At 44.1% G+C, this 27,826-nt stretch overlaps 1 protein-coding gene across 5 annotated transcripts in view; it reads right to left on the bottom strand.

Annotated features, from left to right (window-relative positions):
• Positions 1 to 27,812, bottom strand: part of GIPC1 (GIPC PDZ domain containing family member 1) — a 37,948-nt gene extending 10,136 nt beyond the window's left edge. The window contains exons 1-6 of one of the 5 annotated variants that reach the window (XM_066613611.1): positions 27,491 to 27,812; positions 25,585 to 25,660; positions 24,209 to 24,296; positions 19,068 to 19,400; positions 18,640 to 18,825; positions 8,933 to 9,113 (exon numbers count right to left, since the gene is read on the bottom strand). In XM_066613611.1, the coding sequence (XP_066469708.1) occupies positions 8,933 to 9,113; positions 18,640 to 18,825; positions 19,068 to 19,349 (649 nt within the window). In that variant the 5' untranslated portion in view covers positions 19,350 to 19,400; positions 24,209 to 24,296; positions 25,585 to 25,660; positions 27,491 to 27,812. Of the gene's footprint in view, positions 1 to 8,932; positions 9,114 to 18,639; positions 18,826 to 19,067; positions 19,401 to 24,208; positions 24,297 to 25,584; positions 25,661 to 27,275; positions 27,383 to 27,490 lie in introns of those variants that run through there. The other 4 variants (XM_066613616.1, XM_066613613.1, XM_066613612.1 and 1 more) reach the window with 4 other exon arrangements.
• Between the last annotated feature and the right edge of the window lie 14 nt (positions 27,813 to 27,826).

Genomic DNA, 27,826 nt, shown 5'->3' with positions numbered 1-27,826 from the left:
CAAGCTGCCTGCTTACAGCTTCCTGGCACCAACCCCAGCAGCAGCTGCCTGGCTCCCTGCCCCTCTCACACCCATAGATGCCTCCAGCATTCCACTATCCTCCAAGCACAAATTAGTGTATCACAGGGTTGTGGCTCAGTCAGGTTCAAGAGTAGGAAAGGTTGTGGCTTTGACCATAAAGTCCCCAGACATGGAGTATGGGCTGGACTAGGGCTGGTTTCAGACATCTGGCACTAGAGCTAACCATGTGATAGCCAGGAACCTGCAAGGGGGTGTGCCTGAGAGACACCAAGCCAAGCTTGAGACCTAGCACATGCCCTCTAGCAAAGGAGGGGGTGCAAACCTAGCAAATGAGGCCACTCCAGGTCTTGCCTCATCACCCATCATCACGCAAGGGCAGATCACACCAGAGTGACAGTCTCCAAACATTCCCAGGAATGCCTGCACAGGAGCAGAGAATGAGCTTTCTTCTGTAGTGCTCTGCTCTTCGCTCTGTCTAATGTACACACTTGGCCTCAGAGAATAAGCCTTCTCAGTTTAGAAGAACTGAGTATGGCCTGAGTAAAGGGTTTCATCACTTTCCAATCAGTAAATTTATACACAGTTTTTAATCCATATACACAGCCGGGGGGGAGGGGGGTGGAGGAAGGAAGACCACACAAAACATTCAGCCAGGTCATTTCCATTGCTTCATGCAGCCAGCGCTATACACAGCCCTAAACGGGCCTCAGCAGTTGCTATGAATCTGCTTACAGTTCCCCATGTCGGGACTGGGAATGCATGGACAGAAGCAGTGCAAATAAAATGTCTGGTTGTTCTAGCTAGTCTGGCAGGAATGTGCACTTGGTCAACAACTGGTAGCACAACCAGTGTACTTGGTCAACAACAACAACCCCAGATGTTCCTGGCCTTGCTCTCATTAGCTGTTCTCTCTCTATCCCCTCAGCTACATGACATGACAGGCCAAGGAATGCTGTAAAATCAGCTTAACTGGGCCACAAAGCCTCATAGTATTCTTGGCTTGCCCTGCTTTTAGACTTGGCTGGGTATCCAACCACCACTAACTTTTCCACCACCTTTATCGGGAACTTTCAGTTTACTGAACAGCAACAGGCCCCAATGAAAGAGCAAGCTGGGAGGGACTAGCAGGGCTTCTGAGTCACAGGGGCAAAAATGTGCATTAAGAATCCAATTAAGTGGTGGAAAAAGAACAGATTGCTGGATAGAGTCAAAGCAGGCATACAGAATGAGGACAAGGGAGGTTATATTAATTCCCCACTCTTTAAGGTTTCCCAGATCCCAATTTCATACACCCAAGTAGAAATTCCAATGCTGCTCATCTTCCATCATCAGTGAGTAGGGCAGCAAGAGGATGAATGCTACTTACTCTTTGTCCATAGTTTAACCAGCAATTTAACATGGAAGTAGTGTTACTCTAGGGAGCCCACAGTGGACACAAAGAAGCCAATATGAGACTTCTCCAAAAAGACCTGCTCCCTCTGAGGCTCCTTCACCTACAGATTCTATATCTGAGCATAAAATGAGCACTGAAAGCCATGCTTAAATTGAAGGATGGGACATGGTAGTCATAAAGGCAGGAAGACTTGCAATCAGCTTGCATCACAAGTAAAAAGAATACTTGCGGGTTTTTCAGGAAGCAAGGGCTGCAAGATGGGCACAGGAGGACAGCATGAACCTAATCATGATACACACTGAAGTGGGGAAAACCACAAGCCAACCCCTGCTCTAGACCAGGCAGCAACCAGTGGACAAGCATGTGCACATTGCCTGCCCCACCAGAGGAATGCAGGTTTGTGATCCTCCAGACCAGGACCCGAGGTTACACCAAGAATTAGCACTTGGCTAGTTTTAAACTGGTCCTACTTCTGCTCCTGCTGTCATTTTATTTTCAGTCACAACAAGAACTAGTTTTGAATTTGCTGTCATTACTAAATTCAAATGAGCACATCTGAGAAGTATTTTTTAAATTACAAAATGTCAAAAGTATGTTAAAAATATGAACATCCACCAGATCCAAATATTGTATGTTTAAGTAATCTTAGAAGCATTACAGAAACAGACATGGAATTTGCCTTTTCTTTAGTATCTGTGACAAAAATAAGTTTAAGGTACAATTATATGCATACTTGCAATAAACCCCACTGAAATCTGTGGGACAAGTCTGAGTACACGCACACACACAGGACATCATGGTCTGGGGCAGTGGGGGTGGGGGAAGAATGTTCCAAATACACATGCCTAAACTTAATAATTACATCTAGGCACACAAAGGCGAAGAGCAACAAGATAGATTAAAGTGGTCTCTGTTGGGAATGACATAATAACATGGAACCACAACATGCAACGATCAGTGGATCCAATAATGGTTTTCAGTGAAAACCGACCAACCCCCTTCTGTAACCAAGGAATCATTCCTTTACTCAACACTCCTGGCCTGAGTTGTTTGCAAAGACCTGGACAGGTTACAGACTCAAGCTGAAGAATGAGTCAGCCGGGGCGTGGGCATGCATGTGTGTATTATGTGCTTGGAAATGATTCAGAGTACCTGGCACACAAAGTTCTACAATTGAGAGAGTGCACCAGTGCTTGATTGGCTCAAATGTCTAACAGGAAAGTGGTTCTGCTGGAAAGGTGCTCGTTCTAGGTCCCTCCTTGGAAAGGCTGGCTAGACAAGGGCAGCAACTTTGACATTTGAACATTGCCTGGAAGACAGAGGACAACATGAGAGCTCCCAAAACACTAACAAGCATTAATCCAGCAGTGGAGATGAAAGGGGGCAACAAAGGACAGGAGCATGCAGAACAGCCGCAACCAACAAGGAAATAACGTGGAAAGTGGAAAATCATCCTCCTTCCCAGAACTATCTACTGAGTCACTTACAGAGGAAGGAATTTGCAGTGGCAGAGAAAGCTGAAATGATGGATAGACTGAAGTACAAACAGCAGGGGATATCACAGTTTCGGAAACTGAAATTCTTGGGGCTTATGCTGGATGGCAGAAGGAAATGCTAGGCTCAGTGGTTGTATCAGGAAGCCAGGACATTTGTGCTCCATAGCTACCCAGAAATGTGATAATGAGGCAGTGTCTCTGTAAAGAACACCACAGCAGGTAATGGAAAGTGCTTGCACCTTTCAAAGACATCCTGTATGTTTTCTAGCTAAGCCACCAGGAATACAGAAATATAATGACAGCACACAACTGTGACCAAAAATTAGTTGGATCCCATCCACAACACAGCCCTAGACTAATCATAAATAGGGAGATGAGAAAACAAATTGGTCTCTAAATGTCCTTGATACGGAACTCCCTACATACCTCCTCCTAAGGGGTGGTGTAGTCTGGCTCCAAGCTCGCTCCACATACCTCATCATGGACTCTTGGGCAGAACTTCCATGTCCTCCCTCCCTCCGCATAGCTGCCAGCTTTCCTGTCTTATACCAACTACGTGCAGAATCCCTCTCACGTAGTTTCTGAATAGGAAAGGGAAAGCTTTCCTGAATGGATACAAGGAACCTTTTGAAAACCTACTGGACAGGTGCCAAGAGTATAGGACAGTGCTATTCAAACTGTGAGGCACGGCTTTTTAGGGGAGGCGTGGAATATCCTCTCCCAGTGATACAGTCACACCCCTGGGCAGAATACGAGTCCGTCTTCCATCCGTAGTTTGTGCTTTTTTAAAGCAGAAGAAACGGGAGTTGCTCCAAGAGGGACTTCAAGAGTGGCTGCTGCCACCCCACCCTCTTCTCCCTCCACTCTGAGGCTGCCGCCTTCTGTGTTCACTGCATGTTGTTTCCAAAGGTTGCTCAGCTTGCTGTCCTTAATCCTCGCTGATCCATGTCTGGTTGGTTCCTAGTTCCCAGCCTGGGATCCCTTCTCATCAAAGCGAAATCTCTCTTTTCAACCCCTCCCTCTTCCACTCCCCCCTTTTGATCTCCAAACCTTCCTCCCCCTCCCCAAATAAAACTCTTCCTATTTTACCACTCACCAGGGCTCTTAAAGTTGCTTCCATGCAGTTGGCAAAGGGGGAGGGGAGAGACAAGAGCAGGAAAAGGGTACTGTTTTTAAAGTGATTTATTAATCTTGTTGTTTGACTGAAGAGGAAAGGCTATATTTTTAAAGTGATGAATCTTGCTATTTGAAGGGAATACTTATCAGTCATTGATGAAGTGATTGCCAGCCCAATCCTATCCACACTTCCCTGGGAGTAAGCCCCATTGACTCTAATGGGACTTACTTCTGAGTAGACATGCATAGGCTTGAGCTGTGCATCACCTAGTATAGGAGACAAATCAGCTTCCTAACCAAACCCTTATCAGCTCTGATATATTTTCATGGTCTATTTTTGTTTTCCCCACCAGCTGCTGGGAAAATTTAATTTCATTAAATTAATCAAGGGTTCAATGCTATCCAAGGAGAATGGGAGAAATGACTAGTTGGATTGGAGTCCACAGGGGTGTGCGTGTGTAATGTTGGTCAGACTGGTTGTTCATTTGATAAAACAATTCTATTGGTATGCTTACAAAGTTTAAAAAAATGAGTCCTCCTGGACCAGGCAAAATCTACCTACTCCAGCATCTTGTCTCCAACAGTGATCAGCAGCTGATCATTTATAAAGCATGTATATTGCTGTGTATTAATAATATATTTTTAAAATCTGCATTTAATTAATGATATGATTAATGTAAATATTATTGTTAATATATATTTATTATATTATAATAATTATAATATTATATTTAATATAGTTAATATTTCTGGCCACTTCCTGTTTAATGATGTCACTTCCAGCCCTCAGGAACATGATGGGGAGTCATGGCCAACAGCCACAGGGGTCAAGGGAGCCACTGGCCGGAGAAGTTTGAGTCCCACTGGTATAGGATGATCGCTAGCTCATGACACCCTGACCTCTGCTGGCAAGAAGAGGCTTCTGCATCATACTTTCAAATCAGGCAAAACTACCTCAGTGCTCAAACACAGAGGCTTGCTGCCATTCAGGGTCTTTTCACACAACATCCAAACTAGTATTTTTGTACAGTATAAATGAATGCTCTTAATGCACGAAGACAGCAGCGGACAGCCCTAAGAGAACACTTTCTACAATGTAGAATTTGCATTTGCATTCCACTGCTGCTGACTCTTCCTCTCCCCCCTCCCTACCAATGGCCAGCAAAGAGAATGCCAGCCAAGAGACAAGCACTCCCTCTACAGCCACTAGAGCAGTAGCCTCCAAACCCAGGCCCAAGAGCCAGATCCAGCATCGCAAAATTACTGCCAGGTGCAGCACAGTGGTGGCAGAAGCTTTTCATTCCATGCCACAGCCTCCCATTTCTGCTGCCAATCTTTGCAGAAACTTATGCTGGGCAGCTGCTTCTGCCTGGAAACTGGGGCACAGAGACTGCTGGGGTGAAGGGAGGCAGAAGCAGCTAGCTGGTGGAAGTTTCTGCGACGATTAGCAGCAAAAAGGGGAGAATGCAGCATGGAATGAAAAGACTCTGCCACTGCTGCACTAGGATAGTAAACTTGCGACATGGTGGTCCATGGTTTGGAGACTGCTGCACTAGGAAACAGCAGCAGTGGTGCTCAACACTGAACAAGAAACACAAAACCCCAACTGCTCACTTGGCTCTTTCCCTCAGCATCCAGCACTGCCACCACAATCTTTAATGGGCATAGAGGAAACATTCTTCTCCCTGCATTCCCGCCACTGGTCATCAGAGGTAGCAGCAACAGTGGAAGCACTGGATGCCATGCAAGAAAGGCAAGGCCTCACCTCCTCCCTTCTGTGTCCAACACTGCCACTGCCTCCAGCTCCCCTAATGGGCAGTGAAGGGGACACAGAGTCCAACAGTCCTTCAGGGGCCATTAAAGGAAATGGTGGAGGCACTGAATGCTGTGAGAGTGCACGCCAGTTCGGGGGTTACCCTCCCTGTTATTCCCATTAATGACAACAATGTCAAAACTTACTGTAATAACTATGTACCTCCAAGTGCTTGGAGGGTGTGAGGAGCACTTGGAGGGTGGAAAGAACCACCTGTAGGCACAGAAATGGCAAAATCTAAACATCAGGAATATCCTTTTAAGTGCTTTGAGGAGAAAGAAGATATGCAGGTAGGGCTACCACAGAAAAAAGTCTAAGTGTGGAAAAATTTTTATGTCTAGTTCCTCAAAAAGCTGAACTCCTAAATGCAGGGAATTGTATAACAGAGAGACTTGTGATAGGGACCCCCTATACTGTGCTGTTTGCTGCATTTTGTCTGCTGCTTTTACGTTTTGGTTACTTTTTGTATTGAAAAAATGGAAAGGCAGCAGAAAAATAATCCAAAATTATTCCTCATTTTTGTTAAGTGCTTGACTTGAATTGTGTCTTTTTATAGCATTGCAAATGCCAAATGTATCACAGACTTGGTGTAATTTGACACCTTGCTGCGGTTTAAAACTTCACTGCGCTTATGAAAGTGATAGGCAAAATGCTGTAACAAAATGCTGTAATCTCCCTGTATCTGCAGATTGTCGGCAGATTGCGTCTGCACCCCTCCCAGCACATGCCCCCTCCAGAGGATCCTCTGAGCCCACCAGAGGCTGCAGATATCGCTCCACGGCTTCTGCCAGGCTCAGACTTCTGGTTTCTCTGCAAAACCAGGTGACGTTTTTAATGCCTTATAAGGCATTTGGAGGCCTTCCAAGGAAAACTTACAAATGCCCACAGCCTCTGCTGGGTTCAGAGGACCCTTCAGAAGTAAGGGAAGAAAGGTGGTGTTCTGAGGGGGAGAGGCATTTGCCCATATCCACGGTTTTACTTAACCACAGCAGGTTCCAAAACAGAACTCCCACGGATATGGCGGCCCACCTGTAATATATAAATTATATTAAAGTACCCCAGGGTAACGCTAACTTGGATAATATAGCCCTCTGCCTTGCAGCAAATATAACTTAATATCTGCTGACATGATGCAGCAGCATCTACTGGTCATTTGAAAGCATAACAGTTGAATGCAGCTATATACTTATTCTCAGGGCTATGCATTCTCTGCACTAAAAATACAAAATTCTCCATCCAAATAATCCAAGAAAGATGTCTTGTACAAAAATTATGTAACTGCTTAACGTTTGTTCTGAGTTTTCTAGCAAAGGAAGGAGCAAAGAGGTGCACAAAGTAGTGACAGAGCACTCCCCCTGCCCACCACTGGAAATCTACTACTTGCTTCACTTCGAATTTCAGCAGGTATAATTCCTACATTTTCAACCATAAGGAACAGAAACGAAAGATGAAAGTCAAGATTCTCAGTAAGCTGAATTTTACACTCAATACTAGTCTGTGCTTTTTGTGCACTGCATAGAATCATGACACACACCCAGCTCAGATTTTTTGAAATCATTTTCTCCACCCTTGCTCCAAGGAGCTCAGGATGGCATACAAAGGTCTTCCCCATCCCATATTATTCTAGTCACAACCATATGAGATAGTGAGTGACTGGCCTAAGGCTATCCAGTGAGCTTTACAGGGAAGGGGAGGGGAGAAAAAGAAGAGAGAATTTGACTCTGGTTCTCCCAGATCCTGGTCCAGCACTCTATCAGTGGTTCCCAAACTTTTTAGCATTAGGACCCACCTAAAGAAAAAAGCTTTACCAACCACTCAAATCTCAGTGGCTATAAAGATTATTTGGCAATAGTGCTCCCCCCAAATAGCAGATTGTTTAACCTTGATGCACACAGTCTAGTTGTCGAGTCCAATTGTCAGTTTTGTGACCAACCAAAAATTGATCAGGACCCACTAGTGGGCCACAGACCCACAGTTTGGAAACCACTGCTCTAACTACTACATCACGTTGGCTTATTTTCTGTATCTCTTTTCTGCAAGGTTGTTCAAAGAGATTACCATGCCAAATTTTATCCCCACCTATAGAACTGCTCTAGTCCCTTAAAAAAATATCTTACATCACTTTAAACATAGATACCACTGTGCACTCTGCAAGAGGGCAAGTCCTCCCTTGCTCTATGTTTGGCCTTATGTCACCTGAAATGCAGAACTTCTCCTTATGTCACCTGAAATGCAGAATCATATTATTATGATTTTCTTGTATGCTGTGATCAAAATTAGAATAATGTTTTCTTCCGTCCAAGTTCAACTTAAGGGACGGGAAACTAGTCTGCAGTTAAGCAGAGAGTTCAAACACACACCCTTTGTCAACTTTCTCCTGTAAAACTAGATGTTTGCCAACTGCTAAGCTGTTCTTCCTGCTTAGAGGAATAATCCATTTGCTTATGAAAGGGCTAAAGAATCCAGAGGTTTCCTTTGTTGTGCCAACGGTTGTTAGCTAAACCTCACATTAGGACAAATGTGCAACTTAAGATTTTTCCTGTTTGTCACTTTCTAATCCTGTTGCCTATGCTGGTGAGCAAGCTCTTAAAGAAAGTTAATTTTGAGACTTATGTGTTTATTATTACTGAAAACCTGAGAATGACATTCTGAGAAGTGTAGTCTTTGACTACAGTGTGGATTAGCTCATGGTGGCAAAACACCTCAAGACCATCAAAGTCACTGGTTTTTCCATATCTCCAGGTGGTCACCACAGGGATAGTCTGGGGATGGGGGAAGAGAATGAGAACTCTATTTGATCACCTCCACACTTGTGAAAATACAACTCAGATGAGAAAAAGTTACAGGGTTCCCTGTAAGCAGTATGGCTGCACAGTTCCAAGCCAAGCTCTGTGGAACATGGAGCTGGGCAACCTGGAACATCATTGCTGAGTGTCTGAAGACATTGCACACCAGAAGGGGAATGCAGTATGGACACTTTAGAAGGGAGATTGGCTCTTATCATTCTGAAAACAACTGCGATGAACAACAAGCAGCAAATAGTTTACACTTCCCAGCAACCAGCACAATGATAGAGTGTGCAGGTCTACTTACCAAAAGCCTTCCGTGGTTCTGTAAGCTTCAGTGCAAAAGTACGGCCTTTGGGCAAATCCTTGAGCATTTTGGCAACCTCGTAGTGCCGGCAGCCGATGAGACTCTGACCATTGATGGACTCGATCATATCCCCCACACTGATGACTTGGATTCGATCAATAACACTCCCTTCCTTGATCCTCTGTCAAGAACAGATGGAAAGAGTTTGCTCTGTTTACTGTTCTTGTTATTGCATTTTAAAGGCTGAAATTCTTTTATGCCTCCAGTTTTTATCAATACTGTTATATATGTGCCGCTTTCTTTTTTAAATTGGCTGTTAAATTATTGTACTTTATTGTATTTTCTGCCTTACATGTTATGTCTTTTGTAACCTGTCTTACTCTATTATGGATAGAATGGTGGGACAACAATCTTTTATACTCCAATCCTATACAGCAGCGGTTCTCACACATTTAGCACCGGGATCCACTTTTTAGAATGAGAATCCATCAGGACCCAACAGAAGTTATGTCATGACTGGAAGTGACATCATCAAGCAGGAACATTTTTAGCAATCCTGGGTTACACTCCTACCCACACTTACCCAGGAGCAAGTCCCATTTACTAACATTGTTGAAATATACATAGTAGCTTGTTAAAAGTACAGGCCTATAATATTTCCCCAAATGCAGTCACATACCACAGCATTACCATACCATTCTAATATATGAAAAATACTGAAATGAATGGGGACCCACTTGAAATTGGCTGACAATCCACCTAGTGGGTTCTGACCCACAGTTTGAGAAACACTGCTACAGAGACTTTGCTCTGCTAGAACTAGTGTTTGGGTAATGCCAAGTCTCTAATGGCTGTCACAATATGTGACACACCATTTTGCACAGCTGGGCCACCACTGCAAGTGGCCACTGGCAGCATGCCCGCGGCCTAGCAACAATTCCCAGCACTGTTAAGTCAGCAGGGGGTGGTTGGGTGGGAGGAAAGGGGTGAGCAGAAGGGGTGGGGGAGGCAGAGTAGATCAAGGCGTGACATCACAAGAAGTGATGTCATCAAGCAGCAATGTTTTTTTACAATTCAAGGCTGCAGTCCTACCACACTTACCCAGGAGTAAGTCCCATTTACTGTCATTGTTAAAAGAATATACATAGTAGCTTGTTAAAAGTATAGGTCTGTAACATTTCCCGAAATGGAGTCATATACAATGGTAGCATCAAGTCTAATACATTAAAAATAAAATATAGAAATGAATGGGGAAAATATAGAAATGAAATAAGTGAAAAGTCATGCACATTGGGGCAAAAAATCAAAACTTTAGATATAGCCTGATGGGTTCTGAGCTGTCTGTGACAGACCAGGAGAGAGATCTTGGGGTGGTGGTGGACAGGTCGATGAAAGCGTCGACCCAATGTGCGGCAGCAGTGAAGAAGGCCAATTCTATGCTTGGGATCATTAGGAAAGGTATTGAGAACAAAACGGCTAATATTATAATGCCGTTGTACAAATCTATGGTAAGGCCACACCTGGAGTATTGTGTCCAGTTCTGGTCGCCGCATCTCAAAAAAGACATAGTGGAAATGGAAAAGGTGCAAAAGAGAGCGACTAAGATGATTATGGGGCTGGGGCACCTTCCTTACGAGGAAAGGCTACGGCATTTGGGCCTCTTCAGCCTAGAAAAGAGACGCCTGAGGGGGGACATGATTGAGACATACAAAATTATGCAGGGGATGGACAGAGTGGATAGGGAGATGCTCTTTACACTCTCACATAACACCAGAACCAGGGGACATCCACTAAAATTGAGTGTTGGAAGAGTTAGAACAGACAAAAGAAAATATTTCTTTACTCAGCATGTGGTTGGTCTGTGGAACTCCTTGCCACAGGATGTGGTGCTGGCGTCTACCCTAGACCCCTTTAAAGGGGATTGGACAAGTTTCTGGAGAAAAAATCCATTACAGGGTACAAGCCATGATGTGTATGCGCAGCCTCCGGATTTTAGAAATGGGCTATGTCAGAAGGCCAGATGCAAGGGAGGGCACCAGGATGAGGTCTCTTGTTATCTGGTGTGCTCCCTGGGGCATTTGGTGGGCCGCTGTGAGATACAGGAAGCTGGACTAGATGGGCCTATGGCCTGATCCAGTGGGGCTGTTCTTATGGGGATTCATCTGAAATTGGCTCGCAACCCACCTAGTGGGTCCTGACCCACAGTTTGAGAAACACTGTTAAAGTAGAGAACTCTTCTAAATAAGCATGGATAAATACAAGCAGGCAGCTGGTGTGCCAACCCCACCAAGCTACCAAATCCTCAGTGACTGCAAGAGTGCAGGACAACCCATTGTTTGCAAAGAGGGGTCTCTGAGCACAGGAGACCATCCAACTAGAAACAGCAAGAAACTGAACACAGATGGTATATATTTAGAACTTTTTAGTTCCACTCTTTTCTACCCATTTCAGCTTTGCAATCCACAGCAAAGATGTACCCGTCTTTCAGAAAGAGAGCCTGGCTATGCATGTGCATTGGGAAAGGTCCTTGCATGCACCAGCAAAACAGAAGAAAGTATTCAAGTACTGAGTTTTAAGAACAAGGCTCAAGATCATGGCCGTGGATGGCATACCCTACTCTACCCTGCTGCAATGCTGAGCCTGCACTTTGAGAAACATGAGTCATAATTACACTGCTATTTCTAATAGACTCAACAGTGAACATGAGCAGCCCAACCAGTCTGGCATCCTGTTTCCAGCAGGAGCAATTGTCAGATACCTTGCAAGCAGGTAGAACCCCACCTAACCAAGCAAAGCTGTGCTCCTGGAAGCAGTCTAGGAAAAGAACCAGGCTTCTGGATCACCAAGAACTTTCACATCAAGCCTAAGGAACACAAGCCTTTACAAATGCCTTCCCAAGTAATTGCAGACACCAAGCTCCTGCCTCTTTCTTGATCCATGTATCCTAGACAGACTGCTATATACACTGTGATAGAGGCTGTCTGTTCTGCATTCATTTAGGTGTGGCATCGATCTGTGCCGTTTAAGCCTAGGAAGGGGTTACAGGCAATTCCTGATGCTAGCAACCTATCAGGGATTACATATCAAAAGAGAAGTAGAAAAGGAGGAGATGAAACCCAGGGAGTGCACTACTGAGGAGAAGAGATTTCAGTGCTGCAGAAATTAAAGCAACTTAGAGTGCTGTCTCAGAAAGGCTCTCAAGACTGTTTGTTCACTGGGTCCAGTTTACTTAGGCAATGATAAGCTTACTTCTGCTTTACTGCTCCTTGTGTAAGAACTGAAAAAGCAAGGTGTTGTGTCAAATACTTCAGTGTTGTTTTTAAAATAGCCAGGACCGCACCTCTATCTCCGATTATCCTCTAACAAAACATACTCACTTCCTCTAGGACAGAGTCAGATGCAGCTTGGGTGGAGTGTAGAAAATTAACTGCACCGTAGGTAGAGCAGCTATTTTAGTTGATGCCACGTGAAGGCTTCTTTCCCCATCCCAAGACACTATTCTGGTTTCCCTACTACTAACCTTGCAGGATTCTCTACACCTCTCTGAGAAACAAGTGACTTCGATACAGAAGGCCCAGTACATTGGAATCCAAGGTAGAAGTGCTGAACTATTTACTTCCAGCAAGTGAGCAAGAATGAGTACACTGCCTCCTGCCTCTAACTTGGGGTAATGGGATGAAATTCAACACCCAGGTTGTATGCAGAACCTTGTGGCTTCAGCATACTTCTTCTTCCACTGCATTAAGTAGATTGGCATTGCAGTCCTGTAACCTTGCACATGCAAGCTTCACATCCACAGGTATATTAGCTGGTCAGCAGTAAAGCAATGAATTCAAATAGATAGGGCATTAACACCATTTGAAAGGCTTATAAGACACAGAGGATTTGGATTTAAAGGTTGCATATCTTAGAGGCACACACTGGAAGAGATGCCACTCCCCCTTATGTAGGTAAGTGGAAAGAGGATCGGAAATCAGAACTTGAAGCAAAATTCTAGGCCAAAATTTGGAATTCAAATCTCTTTCAAATTAACACTGAAGAGCTAACAAACAAATTAATGGCTTGATGGTACAGAATCCCATTCCAATTAACTCTAATCAATAAGGATTATCAAACCTGTGCTGAAAAGATGGTAAGAGAGATTTCTCTACATTTATGGTGGGCTCACTCTCAAATTAAATGGTATAGGGTGCATATTCTACAGTTTTTCTAGACCAGGTGTGTCCAAACTTTTTGGCAGGAGGGTCACATCACCTTTCTGACACTCTGTCAGGGGCCAAATTTACATTTCAAATTTGAATAAATTTACATAAATGAATATATTAGATATGGATTATATGATTATATGAATGAATGAAGGTCTTGCAATAGCTCAAGGCCTATAAAAGTCCTTGCACAAAGCAAGGCTGGCCTTTCCTTTGCTGCTGTTGCTGCATCACAGACATGAAACAGCAAGCAGTGGAGGGAGCCCTCATCCGACAGCTCACGTGAGAGGTCAAACAGTCGCCTTCACTCTGAGAGCAGTTACATAGGACCAGCATGGGCTCCAGCAAGCCTCCAGAGGCTCACTGGAGACTGGGGGCTCCTCGCAGGTCGGATTGTGAGTCCACGAGGTCTACAAATGGCCCCTGGGCTGGGAACCCCTGATCTAGACAATACTAGGAGTGCCAATCCCAAAGGATCTTAACCTGGTACTTAACCCCACCTTAGTCATGTTACTGCTGACAGCAGTATTTCTTCAAAGCAGAGAAGCAAAGATTATCACTTCTAAGAGATTAGTTTGCTAAAGTTTGTGAGATGCTTACCTAGATAAAATCTCCACACAACCAACATGCTCTGCTAACCCAAAATGTCCTGACTGTTTTGTTAAAAAAAAAATCAAATATTTCACAGATAGTACAATTCTGCATAAAACCACAGAGACTAAAATTTTATAAAGGGGGGTGTCCAGCAAGAGATCAGAAATAAAGGGCAGGGATGTAGGAATGGTTATTTTGGGATGGAAGAATAGCATAGACCAGGGGTGCCCAAACCCCGGCCCGGGGGCCACTTGCGGCCCTCGGAGGCTCCCAATCAGGCCCGCAGGGAGCCCCCAGTCTCCAATGAGCCTCTGGCCCTCCGGAGACTTGCTGGAGCCCATGCTGGCTCGATGCAACTGCTTTCAGCATGAGGACGACTGTTCGACCTTTCACCTGAGCTGTGGGATGAGGGCTCCCTCTGCTACTTGCTGTTTCACATCTGTGATGCAGCAATGGCAGCAAAGGAAAGGCTGGTCTTGCTTTGTACAAGGCTTTTTATAGGCCTTGAGCTACTGCAAGACCTTCATTCATTCATATAACTTCCATCTCTAATAAATTCATTTATGTAAATTTATTCAAATTTTAAATGTAAATTAATTCCTTTTTCCCCCCGGCCCCCGACACAGTGTCAGAGAGATGATGTGGCCCTCCTGCCAAAATGTTTGGACACCCCTGGCATAGACCATGTTAGTCTGCATCTGTATGGTCTTTTTCAGTAGAGACAAAACAGAAATAAATGTCACATTTTAAAAGTTGATTGTTTTATCCATTGTTTTTGCAATGTTGTATTTTCAATTTTGTATTAATTACCAAAAATAAGCATGTTTTTAAAAAAGAGTGAATCGGCATTTTCAAGAATGTCAAACTAAAGACTATAAATAGCCAATTCTTTCTTTATGCACCAGCTGTATAAGGGGATCATTAGCAAGTCTTCGAGGACTAAATCTCTAGCAAAGCAAGCTTCCAAGGGTTAGCGCTTTTACAAGGGTCTACAGGCCTTTATGTAATACAACCCCTAAAGCAGAATCTGATACTCCTACAGAATTCCAGGAATCTCTCTTCCTCCTCCCCCCCCCACCCTTTTTAAGAAGAACAAAGTTCTAGCCTTGACAACACTTGTAGTTCAAAACAGGTGTGGCTGCTGTCAACAGGTTACCAAGTTTCTGTATTTAGTATAAGAGGTTCATTTCCTGGTGACTTGCCTAGTTTCCTCCAGCCTCTGTAACTATTACTACCACAGCCACAAATGAGCTGTGAAAAGATAGATTCTTTTGTGCAGCCCTTGAGCCTCTGTCAGTATCACAAGCAACTGCAATTCAACTTCAAATAAATATAAAGAAGTCTGCAGTCCTCATACTTTCAATCATCGATGTTCAGATCAATGAGAGATAGTTGAGAGCTGGGTCATATATTTAATCTTCAACTTTTCCCCAGTGACCAATAAGAAAAAAAAATTGAATGTTTTCCCCCATATTCTACCACATACAATAAAATACTGCACCCCAAATACATACATAAGCAAAATTAAATGACTAATTCATCAAATTTCAAACTGCAGAATTTAGCAGTTCCCGTCACAGAACCTGGAAATTTTAGCACAAACTCTTAATATAAAAGCCCTTTCTAATCCAGGGTCTTATTCCAACCAGATGCCTCCAAGAAGCCCACAAGCAGACTACAAGATGTTGCCACCTAGCAACTGGTATTTAGTTCAAAGGTTGCATGTCTCTAGTTAAGGAATTCTATTCAGCTAACAAGGCTAACAGAGGTTGGTACATTTATCCTGCATTAAGGTGTCTAGTCTAAGCCAGTGGCCATCAATCTGTTTGTGGTAGCAACTTAAATGCGTTAACTGCATTTTGTGAAGGATTTTTTTGCCCCGAATCTATTGCTAACCAATTTTATTGGATAATCCAAGTTCTAACACAATGAGATAAATTTTTCTCCCCCTGCCCACTATCCATTTTCTCCATTAACAACTCCCCCTCCACCATACCTTTTAAGCTTTTTCCTGAACTAAAATGTTGCAAACACATTAAGCTTTCTAGACCAGTTTGTCCTCACACTAATTTACTAGAATTTAAAACCACTGAAAACTAGTATGACCTTGTGCACAGCCCATCTGCCGTACTGTTGTGACCTGAGACACCAAAAAGAGGTGCATCTCTCTAACCGGGTTGCTTGAAAGCGAATGAGGGCTGAGACAGGGCAGTCCAGCTGGCTGCCATAACAGAAAATGGCAGAGTTGGGACAGGTGGAGAGATAGAAGGAGAATGAACAGGAGGGGGAAAAACAAGGAGTTGACGGAGTATAGAGAGTGGGAAAGGTGAAGGAGAGAGACAGAAGAGAGATCTCGAGGGAAAGGTGTGGAGAACCAAAGAGGGGGAAGGTCTTTCAGAAGGAGCAGAAAGAGGGACAAAGACAGACCTGAGAAGAGGCACAAAAGGGAGATTAGGACTAGGGTGGGGGGAAGGAGACAGGACAACTGCTCCCTAGCTCATGCTAGTCTAAGGAGGGTCTACAAGGCTGTAACACACCCCCTGCTGCCACAAGCCTCAACTTATTTCCAGGACTTTCCAACCCCTGGACCCAGCCCTGAGCATTTTAGTCAGACATCAAAGGCCCAAGATCGGTACCTGTCAGCAAAGACAGAGGAATCCCATCTAAAGAGTTATGGGGAGGAAACCTGGGATGACAGGGCAGAAAATGATAAGGAAGACATCAGAAATAGTATGAGACCCTGGGAGACTGTAAATATACAAATAAACCCCTTCTGAGCAGCATCCTCTTGTACCAAGTCAGTAATTTTCCCCATCAGTAAATCCCAAGGCAACCTTAACATGTATAGAACTTCCCAGGCTCCTGCAATGTTGAATTACCACCATGGGAGGAGTCAGTTCAGTGCAAGTGGGGTGCATTACCCCGGTCATCATGTTTCATGTAGGAAAGGTCGATCTATTTTTATCCTGTTATTCCTCCTAATAGCTCCGGGTGGAACAGACATGTATGTTATGTAATTGCATACCTTATGGAATTACTTGATAAAATAACACTGTCTTAGCCAGAATAGGCAGAAGAGAGACCTTTGTAGGAATGGATAGGCTTAGACTTCTAATTCCTAGAAAGACATTAGCTAATTAGACATTAGAAAGACAAAAGCTTACATCTGACAGGAATATCAGCTCACAGCATGACGATTAGGAGAAGGAATTAGCTAAGAACCTCTAAATAGTGGTTCCCAAACTTTTTAGCACCAGGACCCACTGTATAAAACATTGTATCAGGACCACACAGCATTAACAGCTAGTGTTGAGACTAAAAAGAATTTCATTTTACCAGACGCTCAAGGTTCTGTTTTTATTTTTTTAACTATGGTAAGGGGGACCTGCCTTCTGGAGCATTTGTTGAGCTTCACATTCATTGGATCAGGATATTTAAGGTGGTCTAATGTTCCACTTCACCTGGCCTTTGATAAGAGTTGAGGCATGTATGTGTGGCTCAGTTTCACTTTCCATAGGGCTCAATACATTTTCCTTGTCAGTTTCGCGGCCACCCAAAAAGTGAGACACAACTCATTGGTGGGTCCCGACCCACAGTTTGCGAACCACTGCACTAGAACAGCAGCACTCACACCTGCTGTGCACTGGGAATGAGTTTCCCAGTGTGACCGGCATTCACAGCTTCAGAGTACTGCAGCTCTTCTTGTTCCCAGATCGGGACAATGCAACACTCTGGCCAGTCACATCTATGGCGCAATGCCCCCAGTGGACATTGCGACCAAATTTCTGTGTAGATGCGACTGGCCAGAGCATCAAGTCATCCCAATTTGGGGACAAGAAGAGCTGCGGCGCTCCAGAACTGTGAGTGCCGGTCACAGGAGGGAAGGATTAGGATGAACCCTGAATCCAGCCCTTGGGCTGGTGTTCAAACAGCCCTGCTCTAGAAGAACTGAAAGGAGAGCTGTAAGTAGTTTCTTGAAATTTGACCAATTAGGTAGAACAGTGCAAACACAGGGATAATATAATTTAAATAAGTTTACTGCTGTAAGCACCCTTCCCTTCACCAGTAGAAAAAGGCAGGTTCTTCTGGCTTACTTTTGATTCCTCTCTCGCTTGTTTTCCCATATTCACCCTGCTGCCAAATCATGTCATTTCTTCTTTCATAATATTGCTGGAGTCCAGACCCTCCTCTCTATCCCCTTGACAGAGACTCTAATTCATAATCTGGTAGTCTCTTACCTCGAATACTGCAACCTCCTCTTTGCCGGTCTCCTGGTAACTCACCTTAGTTCCCTCACCTCCATCCAGCACCCTGCTTCCAAGGTCATTAACCTTGTTTGATACACGGATCATATATCTCCTTAAATTCCCTACGTGACTTCCCGTTTGCTCCCAGATCCAGCAGATGGTCCATGTCACTTTATTCAAAGCCCTCCATGGCCATGCCCCATCCCACCTCTCAGTTCTCATATCTCACTACATTTCTACTGGCTGTTCTAGTTCCACCAGCCTCAACTGTCTGTAGGTCTCCTAATTCATCCTATCCACCTTGCCATTCTTTATAGCTACAACCACTTTCTCAGAACCCCTTTGGCACCACACCTCAGCCCCTATTTCCTACTGTGATTAAGCTTAAAAATGTGGAACTGCCAGTATCATATATAGTCTTCCTCCTATTCCCCTCCTTTGTTAGTCTCTTTTGTGTCAGTTTCTAAGTTGCAAGCCCCTTGAAGCATGGGCAGTGTTTTATACTCTATGTAAAAGTGCAATGAATATTAATGGCACTATACAAATAATAAAAATAGAACAGCCACCACTGCACACCTACACGCAATGCCCTCCCCTCAACAGCCAATGAGAATTCAGTAGGTGAGTAAATGTAGCACAAGATTGAGTTACCCCACAATACCTTGATGAAAGCATAGCCAGCACCATTGTCTGTGATGGTCAAACCAAGAGCCTCTTCGGACTTGAATACCTCAACCTCTTTCCTCTGGCCCTTCGTGTGAGCAAAGATAAAATCTTCTAGGCCAATCTGGCCACCCAACAACTTGTCCATGTCCACTTTGTGAGTATTTAAGGTGCAGAACATCACCTAAGTAGCAGCAAGAAAGAGTGTGAGAACCTGATGTTAACCTCTAGTCCAGGTAATACTCAAAGTGAATGGTATGGCCCGCCACCCTCTGCAATCAACCTCCAGTTTAAGTCCATAGGTATTTTCCTGCGTACAGGCAGAGCACCACTTCAAACCCAGTCAAACTACAGTACCGCTCCCTGCATCCACTTATTTTACAGAACTTTCCTGACACTATCAAGAAACAGAGGTGTTGTACCTACCTCAGCTGGTGAGATTTTGAAGGCATCAGCAATTTTGCTGTACAGTTCCTTGACATTGGTGAAACCCTCAATTCGGCCTGTGGGACTACCATGGGCCAATTGAGTGTGGAATACAAGACGAGGACGGAGACTAGCAGGAGGTGGGGGAAGGCCAGGCTGAAGTGCTGCCACCCCACCAACACTGCCTACCCCCATTCCACCCAGACCACTGCGAATAGGCTCAGCTTCTTCATTTTCCACCAGTGGTGGGGCCTTCTTCCGACGGCCAAGTCCAAGCGGCATGAGGGAGATCAGGCCAGTTAGCAGCAAGGGTTAGTCACCCAAGGTCTGGTTCTAGAGGCAGAAAGGGCACAGATGAGACCAACAGGAATTAGCATGGAACCACAAGAGAAAAATGAAAGAAACAGGCAAGTTCTGGGCAATAAATGGGGCATTTATTTCCTTACAAAGGAATTCCTTTCAACATAACTGAGTGAGAAAGAGAAGAACATGGGTTAGAAGTTGATTTACAACTTTAAAAAACAAAATAAAAGGATAGTTGTTATATTCATGTCATCAAGTATGGTTGCCTCAGCCCACGAGCTGTCAGGTACAGCAGCCTTGCAAATAAGCCTGCAACAAATTTTTACTCGCCTGCTTGCTTATACATACCCATGGTAGGCATTTGGACACAGCAGCCCAACAGGGGATAGAGGAAGAAGGAAATAACCAGACCTCTTTTTCCAGTTTATAAGCGCTTGCCTGTCAGATCACCTGGAGACTATTCTCACCATAGAATATTTGCCTCTTAGCAATTTTGTTGAGGAAACCAGGGGTTTATCTAAGGAATCAATGAATGCAGTCCCCATTCACATTTTAGCTTTTGCACAAGAGCCCCACAAGGATCAATTCAAAGGCATGATGCTGCATCCAGATAGAAATGAAAGCAACAGGTTTTGAAGGAGGAGCTTTACTAGTATTCACCTTACCATTTCCTCTCTAAGGCAAAATACATGCTCCCATGCCAGAGTAGTATAGCAAGGACAACGATCAATTTCTAAGGCATTTTAAAATATGAAATTAACACAAGGTCACAAAATTCTGCTTGTTTTTGGAGGTAGGTGTGGGGATGCAGCTGGATGGGGTGTGAGGAAAGAGGGGTATCAATTCTCACCACTCATATCAGACTATTTGTGACATTCCATACAGCAATCACAATGGTGCTATCTGATGGAAAAACTGCATCCCTTAGCATAAGGTGCTGTGCTCCAAGTGCTTAGAAGTTGCAATACCACCACCACCCCAACAGAAGTGCTTCCTTGAATGAGGACACTTGCATCCCATGCAGAAAAAAAGAACTGTCCATTTACAGAATGACTGACTGTTCTGTAAGGCCCTAGAGATTTCTCAGTCACTCAAGAACATGTTCTTCAAAGACAGAACCTCATGTGGAAAGTGCCTAGGCCTTACTGCTTGAAGTAGGAAGCAACAGATCACTGGATAATTTTCCTGTTTTCATTGAATTGAACAGTTTCACACTTCAATGTTGATCACCTGACAACATCCAGTGATGACCTGTACATATGAATATGTTTTCCCAGATCAACAGAGAGAACTCTCATATCGCTTCACAAAAAATATTTTCAAATGAGTCAGCTAGTGCATTCAGCTGCACATTACCATGCACAGTAATCAACACTAAACAAATCAAGTGATACTCATGAATGTGTGAACTGGTTGCCTGCAAAACTAAAAAAAGTAACTTCTATTTTTTACCCTTATGCTCTGGCATTTCTTAAGGTTCCAGCCCCTCACCCCCAGCTCATGCTAACAGTGAACAGAAAAGCTGCAAAATGACACCAAGGTCCTTGTTGGGCTGCACAAGTGTAACTAGAAGAGCTGTTGTATGACTAAACAACCAAAGCCATCCATGCCGCAAACTGAATATCCTTTAAAGCTTGTTTTAGTTGTGCCATTTAGCTCCAAAAAGAATAAACCCTCAGTAATTAGGATGACATTGGCATTATTACTGACTACATGCACACCCCCCCCAACCAGATTAAGAGAACACGGAACCAGTGGGAACCTCAGACATCTCTGTTCTGGAACTAGGGTGGAGCACGCCTCTGCACGTTGATTAACAGCACAGGAACTAGCTACAGGGTGTTTCCTAGAGGGTGGGACAGCAAGGGAACTCAGCCAAATATTTAACTGCACCACACTGGAGAACAGCTCAGTCAAGCTATAGGGCAAAGCACTCCACAGTCTAAGCACTCCCATCCCTGAAACAAGTGATAGCTATTTTCAAGTCAAATTCATGCTGCAAGTTCCAAAGCATCTAGCTGTCCATCATTTCTAATTCCTAAAGATCTATACAGTATGTTGTACCTGCAAACCTCTGCTCTCCCAAAATCTGTCACAGAGACTAAGAACTTAAACCCAACCTCCATTAGCCATCTAAGTTCAAATTCCACATTATTCTGATCTTCTGCTCCCATGTCAAGCAGGTGTTCCTGATCACATTCAAAGAAACTTCAGCCCATCAAGACCGTAGGCAGTTACAGGTTGTGGAATTAGCACTAAACACTGGTTTCATGCCAAGACCCAAGTTATTCCCAGGAGCACTGGATTTTAATTTGACTCCTATATGTCTGCCGTCTAGACAAAGTGCTGACAGGTTCCCTAATAAGAGAAATCCACAGGAGGTAAAGATGCTATTTTAGAGAACCAGATGTAACAGCTGAAAATACGCTGTAAGCTTCTCAGCTAAAATTCAAAAAGGTTTCAGAAACTAGAATGAAAACATTCAGAAATATTATATGCAACCTCCAGGTTTTACAGGTAGTCTATCTTTGAATGTCAGGTGCAAGAGAGTGGCAACAAGATTCAGGAACTGTGTTGAGTGCTTCCTGAGGCATCTGGTGGGCAATCTGGCTAGACTAGATGAACCCTTGGCCTGATTCAGCAGGGATGTTCTTATATTCTTAATCTAAAAAGTGATTCAATTTGGGAAACCAACACAACAAATCTTATCCAACTTTCCAGCACTGATGCAGCTGCAATGCAGTTCTTAGTTAAGGGAACAAATGTTCCCTTACCTTGAGGAGGCCTCTGTGATTGCTCCCACACTGAAGGATGCACCACACGCCACAGCTGCATCAGTGCTGGAAAACTGGATAGGACTGGGCCCTTAAAGTCTTGAAATTGCAAAATTTGGTTTGCCTGATGCACAATGTATAGTTTGGGGGAAGGTCAGTTCACTTTAGAAATCTACTCAATAAATACCTCGTATAGCTCAGTTCTGGTGGCAACCTATAGTAATTGGGACAGGCATTAAAGCAGTGCCTCCCAAACTTTTTAAAATGACTATTGTAACCCCCTAGACAAAAAAAGAAAGATTTAGAAAGAGCTATTTTATTTATTAATAGGAGTCCTGTGTTTCCAAGGTTGTTAGACAACTTATGTATAGTATGGGTTTGTGTCGACATTTGCTAGACTCCCTAGAAACTCTGTAAGGACAGATCCCTCAAACCTTTACAGTCATTCAGGGTACAAAGATTACTTCATATCATACATTAGCATTCCAGCTAATGATTTTCTTCCGTCAACCAGGAAGGTGCTTGTAAAGTTTTTTTTAATACAGTATTTCAAAAACTTTTCACGACCCCCTAAAAACTGGCTCACAACCCACTGGGGTGGGTCCTGACCCAGTTTGGGAAACAATGCTTTAAAGCAGCATCCTGAATAACTGGAGGCGTTGGATGAATTTCCATGGTAAATTCTCTATGAAGATAAATTCCTACCATGTCATCCTAAACAATTGGAAGGATGCTTGAAAAGCCTCTTTTAAAACCCTTCAATGGAGATGGTCATGAATTCATTAGACAAGCAGTCTCACATCACTTCTGCTTTTACACTTATATTTGCTTCTGAAAATTCTGAAAAACACAGACTTTAGATAAAGTCTGTGTTTCCCATTGCTCAAAAAGCTGCCACTTGTTGATTGTGTGGAACCTACACTAGTTATCTGCATAAACTACATAACTTGGTGATAACTTTTTTCCCTTCAATCACTTTGCTCTCAATCCTCTAGACATAGTTACACGCAGGTCAATGTACTCTGTTTAAGCTGTGATAATTCTTTCCTCAGAAGCATCCCTTCACCCATCACCAACATCTGTTAATATTTGGCAGCCTCACCTGCTGTTGATGCTATTTAATGCACTTTACCTAGTGAAGAGCCTTTCACCCCCTGCCTTCCCCTTTTTGTTGCAAATATTTTTTTGAAGTACAACCTTTTGTGAGCAACAGTTTCATGAGTATCACCACTACCACCAGAAACAGCAGCTGTGTGCAGAGTGGGTGGTGTTTGATCTGCTCTCTCCTTCCCCCAAAGTGTCTCTTCTGAAAAGCCAGAAGGCTGCATAGCAACATCTTGCCCACGAGTATACTACTGCCCCAGCCATCTTCACCTCTAGCAAGGTCAAAGAAGGCCACAGTGTCACATGGCCACCCTGACAGCAGGGCCAAGTAGTATCTGCTAAACTATGAAGTATCACTAGCAGTACTAGTACCACTGAATGAAAACCAGTTATCTAGTGTCTACATCAAACAGAGCACAAACCTCACAAAAAAAGGAGTCCTGCCCAGATGACTTACAATGCAGTAGCATAATTCTGGGCATACTCACTTGGAAGCATGTCCTACCATGTTATTTAAATTGAACTTGCTCTCAGATAAATGTGCCTAGGACTGCAGGCTAAAGCTAGGAGGGAGCAAGTCACATTGAACATAGTGAGACCTACTACTCAGTAAATGTGCTTAGGATTGCACTGCAAATAAGATTAAGAGCCTACAGGTGATGCTTTGATAAAGCAGCAGCAATGAATGGATGGGAGGGTTAACTAGTACATTAATAAGCAAAACAACAAGATGAGGAGAAGCTTATGTTAGAACACTTCATATATCCCAAAATGGCATTTGCTATTTTTGCAACAGATCATGTTCCATTTGTGATCCATAATTACCCTCAAATCCTTATCAGAGGAGCTATAGCCTAGCTAGGCCATGTTATTCCTTCTAATACTATAAGTACATTACAGCAAACAGTGGCTGTATCCTAGGCTAGGAAAGTACACAGTTAACTACAACTACAACTTTACCTTGATGATCAGGGGAAGATTTTTGAAGTCTCCAGATAAGCTAAAAGAGCAAACAAATGTCATCAAGGCTCTTCCCAGGTGCTGCTCCCTGATTCAGTGAAGGAAGATAACATCTCTCAGTAAAAGAGGAACAACTTCCTACTTCAAGAACTTCTTTAGCAACTTATCCACTATATTAAAGTCTACAGCAGCTATTGTCAACATTTTTCATCTCATAACACACTGAGAAGGTGCTAAAACTGACAAAAAACTGATGGTGTGCCTTGATAACTGACCGGGCACACTGCATTGCTGGCTGGGGGCTCACATCCCCCAATAGCCCTACTAACATTCCCTCCCCCAAATTCCCATGGTATGGCTGCAGACCAACTGTAGCATACCAATGTGATGTGGCAAACCAGTTGATAATCACTGGTCTGGAGACACCAGGTGGGAAGAGTTTCTGAACTGACAGGCATACAAGAAATGATGAGTTACCTTGTGAATATTTCAATGGATGGGGCAGCTCATGTCTCATTAGCAACAACATTATACGTACCAAGAGCTGGATAAATTTTGCATATATAACCATATTCTATCAAACTAAATTGTGTAAAAGAAAACTTGCACAATTACTCTACCTTCAAGATCTCATTTAGAATGCATGACAAGGAACCGAATGGCAGAGAATAGTGGAGACTGGGTTTAAATGGCTAGCAGACATAGAGGTTCAAACACTGTAGTCCAGTGGTTCTCATACATTTAGCATCAGGACCCACTTTTTAGAATGAGAATCTGTCAGGACCCACCAGAACTGATGTCATGATCAAGCAGGAAAATTTTTAACAATCCTAGGCTGCAATCCTACCCACACTTACCCAGGAGTAAGTCCCATTTACTATCATTGTTAAAAGAATATACATAGTAGCTTGTTAAAAGGACAGGTCTGTAACATTTCCCAAAATGCAGTCACATACCATGGTAGCATCAAGTCTAATACATAAAATATTGAAATGAATGGGGACCCACCTGAAATTGGCCTGCAACCCACCTAGTGGGTCCTGACCCACAGTTTGAGAAACACTGCTGTACTCATGGAAGAGGGAACAGTCATGCAGAGCACTAATGTGCTTACTTCATGGCCATTGGAAGCTCTCTAATTACTCTCATATTTGCAAGGTGAACTTGCCAACCACCACGGTCAGAAACATATGGTCTAAAAGCTGAAGTTCTCAGAGTGTCAAACTTTATCTTCTCTGCTTGTAAGCTGTTTTGTTACATATCACACAGCTCTTGCTAGATGGCCAAGCACTCACCCACCCCATTACCAAATGACAAGGGGTTGGGTGGACACAGACTATTGTCCTCTAGTTAAGATATAGTAAACTTTTGAGTACCTCTAAGAAGGCTGAAATGGAAGTAGTTCCTAGATGTTCAACAGCAACAAAGCCATAAGATATGCATCTTTTCCTCCTGTGAACATACACCACAAACACAGCAATTATTCCAAAACAAAAATAAAGTTTTCCTAAATCCAACAGAATTCACCAGAGAGCTAAGTAAACCATAGATGGGAGGGAACACTTTCTATTCTCTGCAAAGGAAGGTATGCATGTCTAAGAGCAATATAGGAATCTTCAACAGACTAGGATGCTGCACATTGTATGAGAAAGACTAACAGACATCATCTGTGGGTTTTCTGTTACCCAGTCTCTTAGACAAGGAGCAGTGCTGACCTCACTGGGCAAATGTTAAATGCCATTCATAAGGACAGGAAAGACAGTTTCCTCTGCTACTACCGTGTTTCCCTGAAAATAAGGCCTACCCCGAAAATAAGACCTAGTGTGTATTTTGAGAATTGCTGAAATATAAGACCTACCCCAAAAATAAGACCTAGTTGTGATTAGGGCAGAGGGGGCAGGAGGGGTCCTTGGGTGGGGCAGGTGGATAACGTGACCAATGCACTCCCGCGCGCCACCTAGAAAGCTCCTGCTGTGCTGCCTTGGGCAGAGGACGCTGAGGAGGAGCTGAGGCGGGAAGCAGCAAGCAAGGCAACTCTGCCTACCTGGCTCTGAGGCTCTCCACACATTCCAGGGAGTAAGTCCCCTTAACTATAAAGGGACTGACTTCTGAGTAGACAGGCAGGCAGGCAACCTCCTGGGTGTTGAAGGGATATTTTTGTAAGGTATATTTTTGTACATGAATGACTGTGGATTGTCGTACCTTAAAAAAAAAAGACCTACCCAGAAAATAAGACCTAGTGTGTTTTTTTGAGCCCCCAAAAATGTAAGACAATGTCTTATTTTCGGGAAAATACGGTAGGCATTTGGGTGTTCCTACCAGGTTAACCAATTCCTCCATTACAATAAAAGGAAAAAAAAGGTCAATATCATCAGCACTAAACCTGACGCTCCCATCCATAACGGAAAGACATAGGTAACCTGTCAGCATAATTGCCTGGCCTGCTGACATCTACAACAGCAAATGAAGGACAAAAACAAGCCATAGGACCCAAGTATATATTGGATATAGGCCTTTTAAACCTGTGATCACTTCTTACATTGTAGAATCATAAAACAGCTTGAATGTCAAGATTTTTCCCCTCTAATGTCATAGGGCCTTCAACCACATTTCACCTAGCTAACAATTTATGCGAGTGCAAGGTGCAGGATCATTCATTTAACCTTCTCCCTGCCATTTTCTTAGGCAGAAGAAGAGAAAGAGAAACTTGAAAGTATGTCTAGAAAAAACAACTTAACCCGTTTCTGCCCATTTGATGGGCACCTTCTACCCAAGGTGTACACATTTGATCCCTGTTGCGCATATGCAACGTTGGGCAGAAACGACTTAGCTGTGGAACTCCCTGCCACAAGATGTGGCCTGGACGCCTCTAACCCACTTCTGCCCAGCCCACAGGTGCACGCCTTTGATCCCTGTTGCGCATACGCAAGGTTGGGCAGAAATGGCTTGATTACAGGCTAATATGAGGGACGCAATTAACGAGAATGGGCTGCGAAGGAGAACGCAAGTGTAAAAAACAACGTTGGGAACCCATTTTACTAAATCGGCTCAGGAAAAAGGAACTTGCCCCTTCCGACGTTACTTTGCATCCAGGCAAGCCCGCCGGCCGGCCGGCTCCCGCGAGGGGGGGAGGAGTGGAGTGTCGGGTGCCCGGACTCCTGGGTTTCTCTCCAGCCCCGCCGAGAGCCTCCGCGGCCTCCGGCCTCCCCCTTCCACCCCCGAGCCCACCCTCAGCCCCCTCCCCTCGAAGCCCACGGCGCGCGCGCACACCCCTTTCCTTACCCGTCTCCGTCCCGCAGCCCAACTACAGGCGAACGCAGCCAGGCCTGTCCCTCAGCAAGGGGCGGGGCCCAGCGCTGCGCCCACCAGCCAATCGGAGAACGCGCCCATCCGTGACTAAGCACAGCTTGGATGGAACGTTCCGGCTCTTTCCTGTAAGTTTCTCTCACGCGCACCCCTATTCAAGGTGCAGTAGCGGGGGCGGAACGCGAGGGAGTGGCACGTACCATTCCTGAGGGGGCGGGGACCCGAAAGCACCGTCCTAGGAACGTTTTAAAGCAACGCGCACCGCGAACGCCATTCGCTGCCTGAACCCGCACGTTCTGTTCTGTTCGCTCT

The sequence above is a fragment of the Tiliqua scincoides genome, chromosome 2 (assembly GCF_035046505.1).
Source record: "Tiliqua scincoides isolate rTilSci1 chromosome 2, rTilSci1.hap2, whole genome shotgun sequence".
NCBI classification, from domain to species: domain Eukaryota; kingdom Metazoa; phylum Chordata; class Lepidosauria; order Squamata; family Scincidae; genus Tiliqua; species Tiliqua scincoides.
This window is presented reverse-complemented; position numbering and strand designations above follow the sequence as displayed.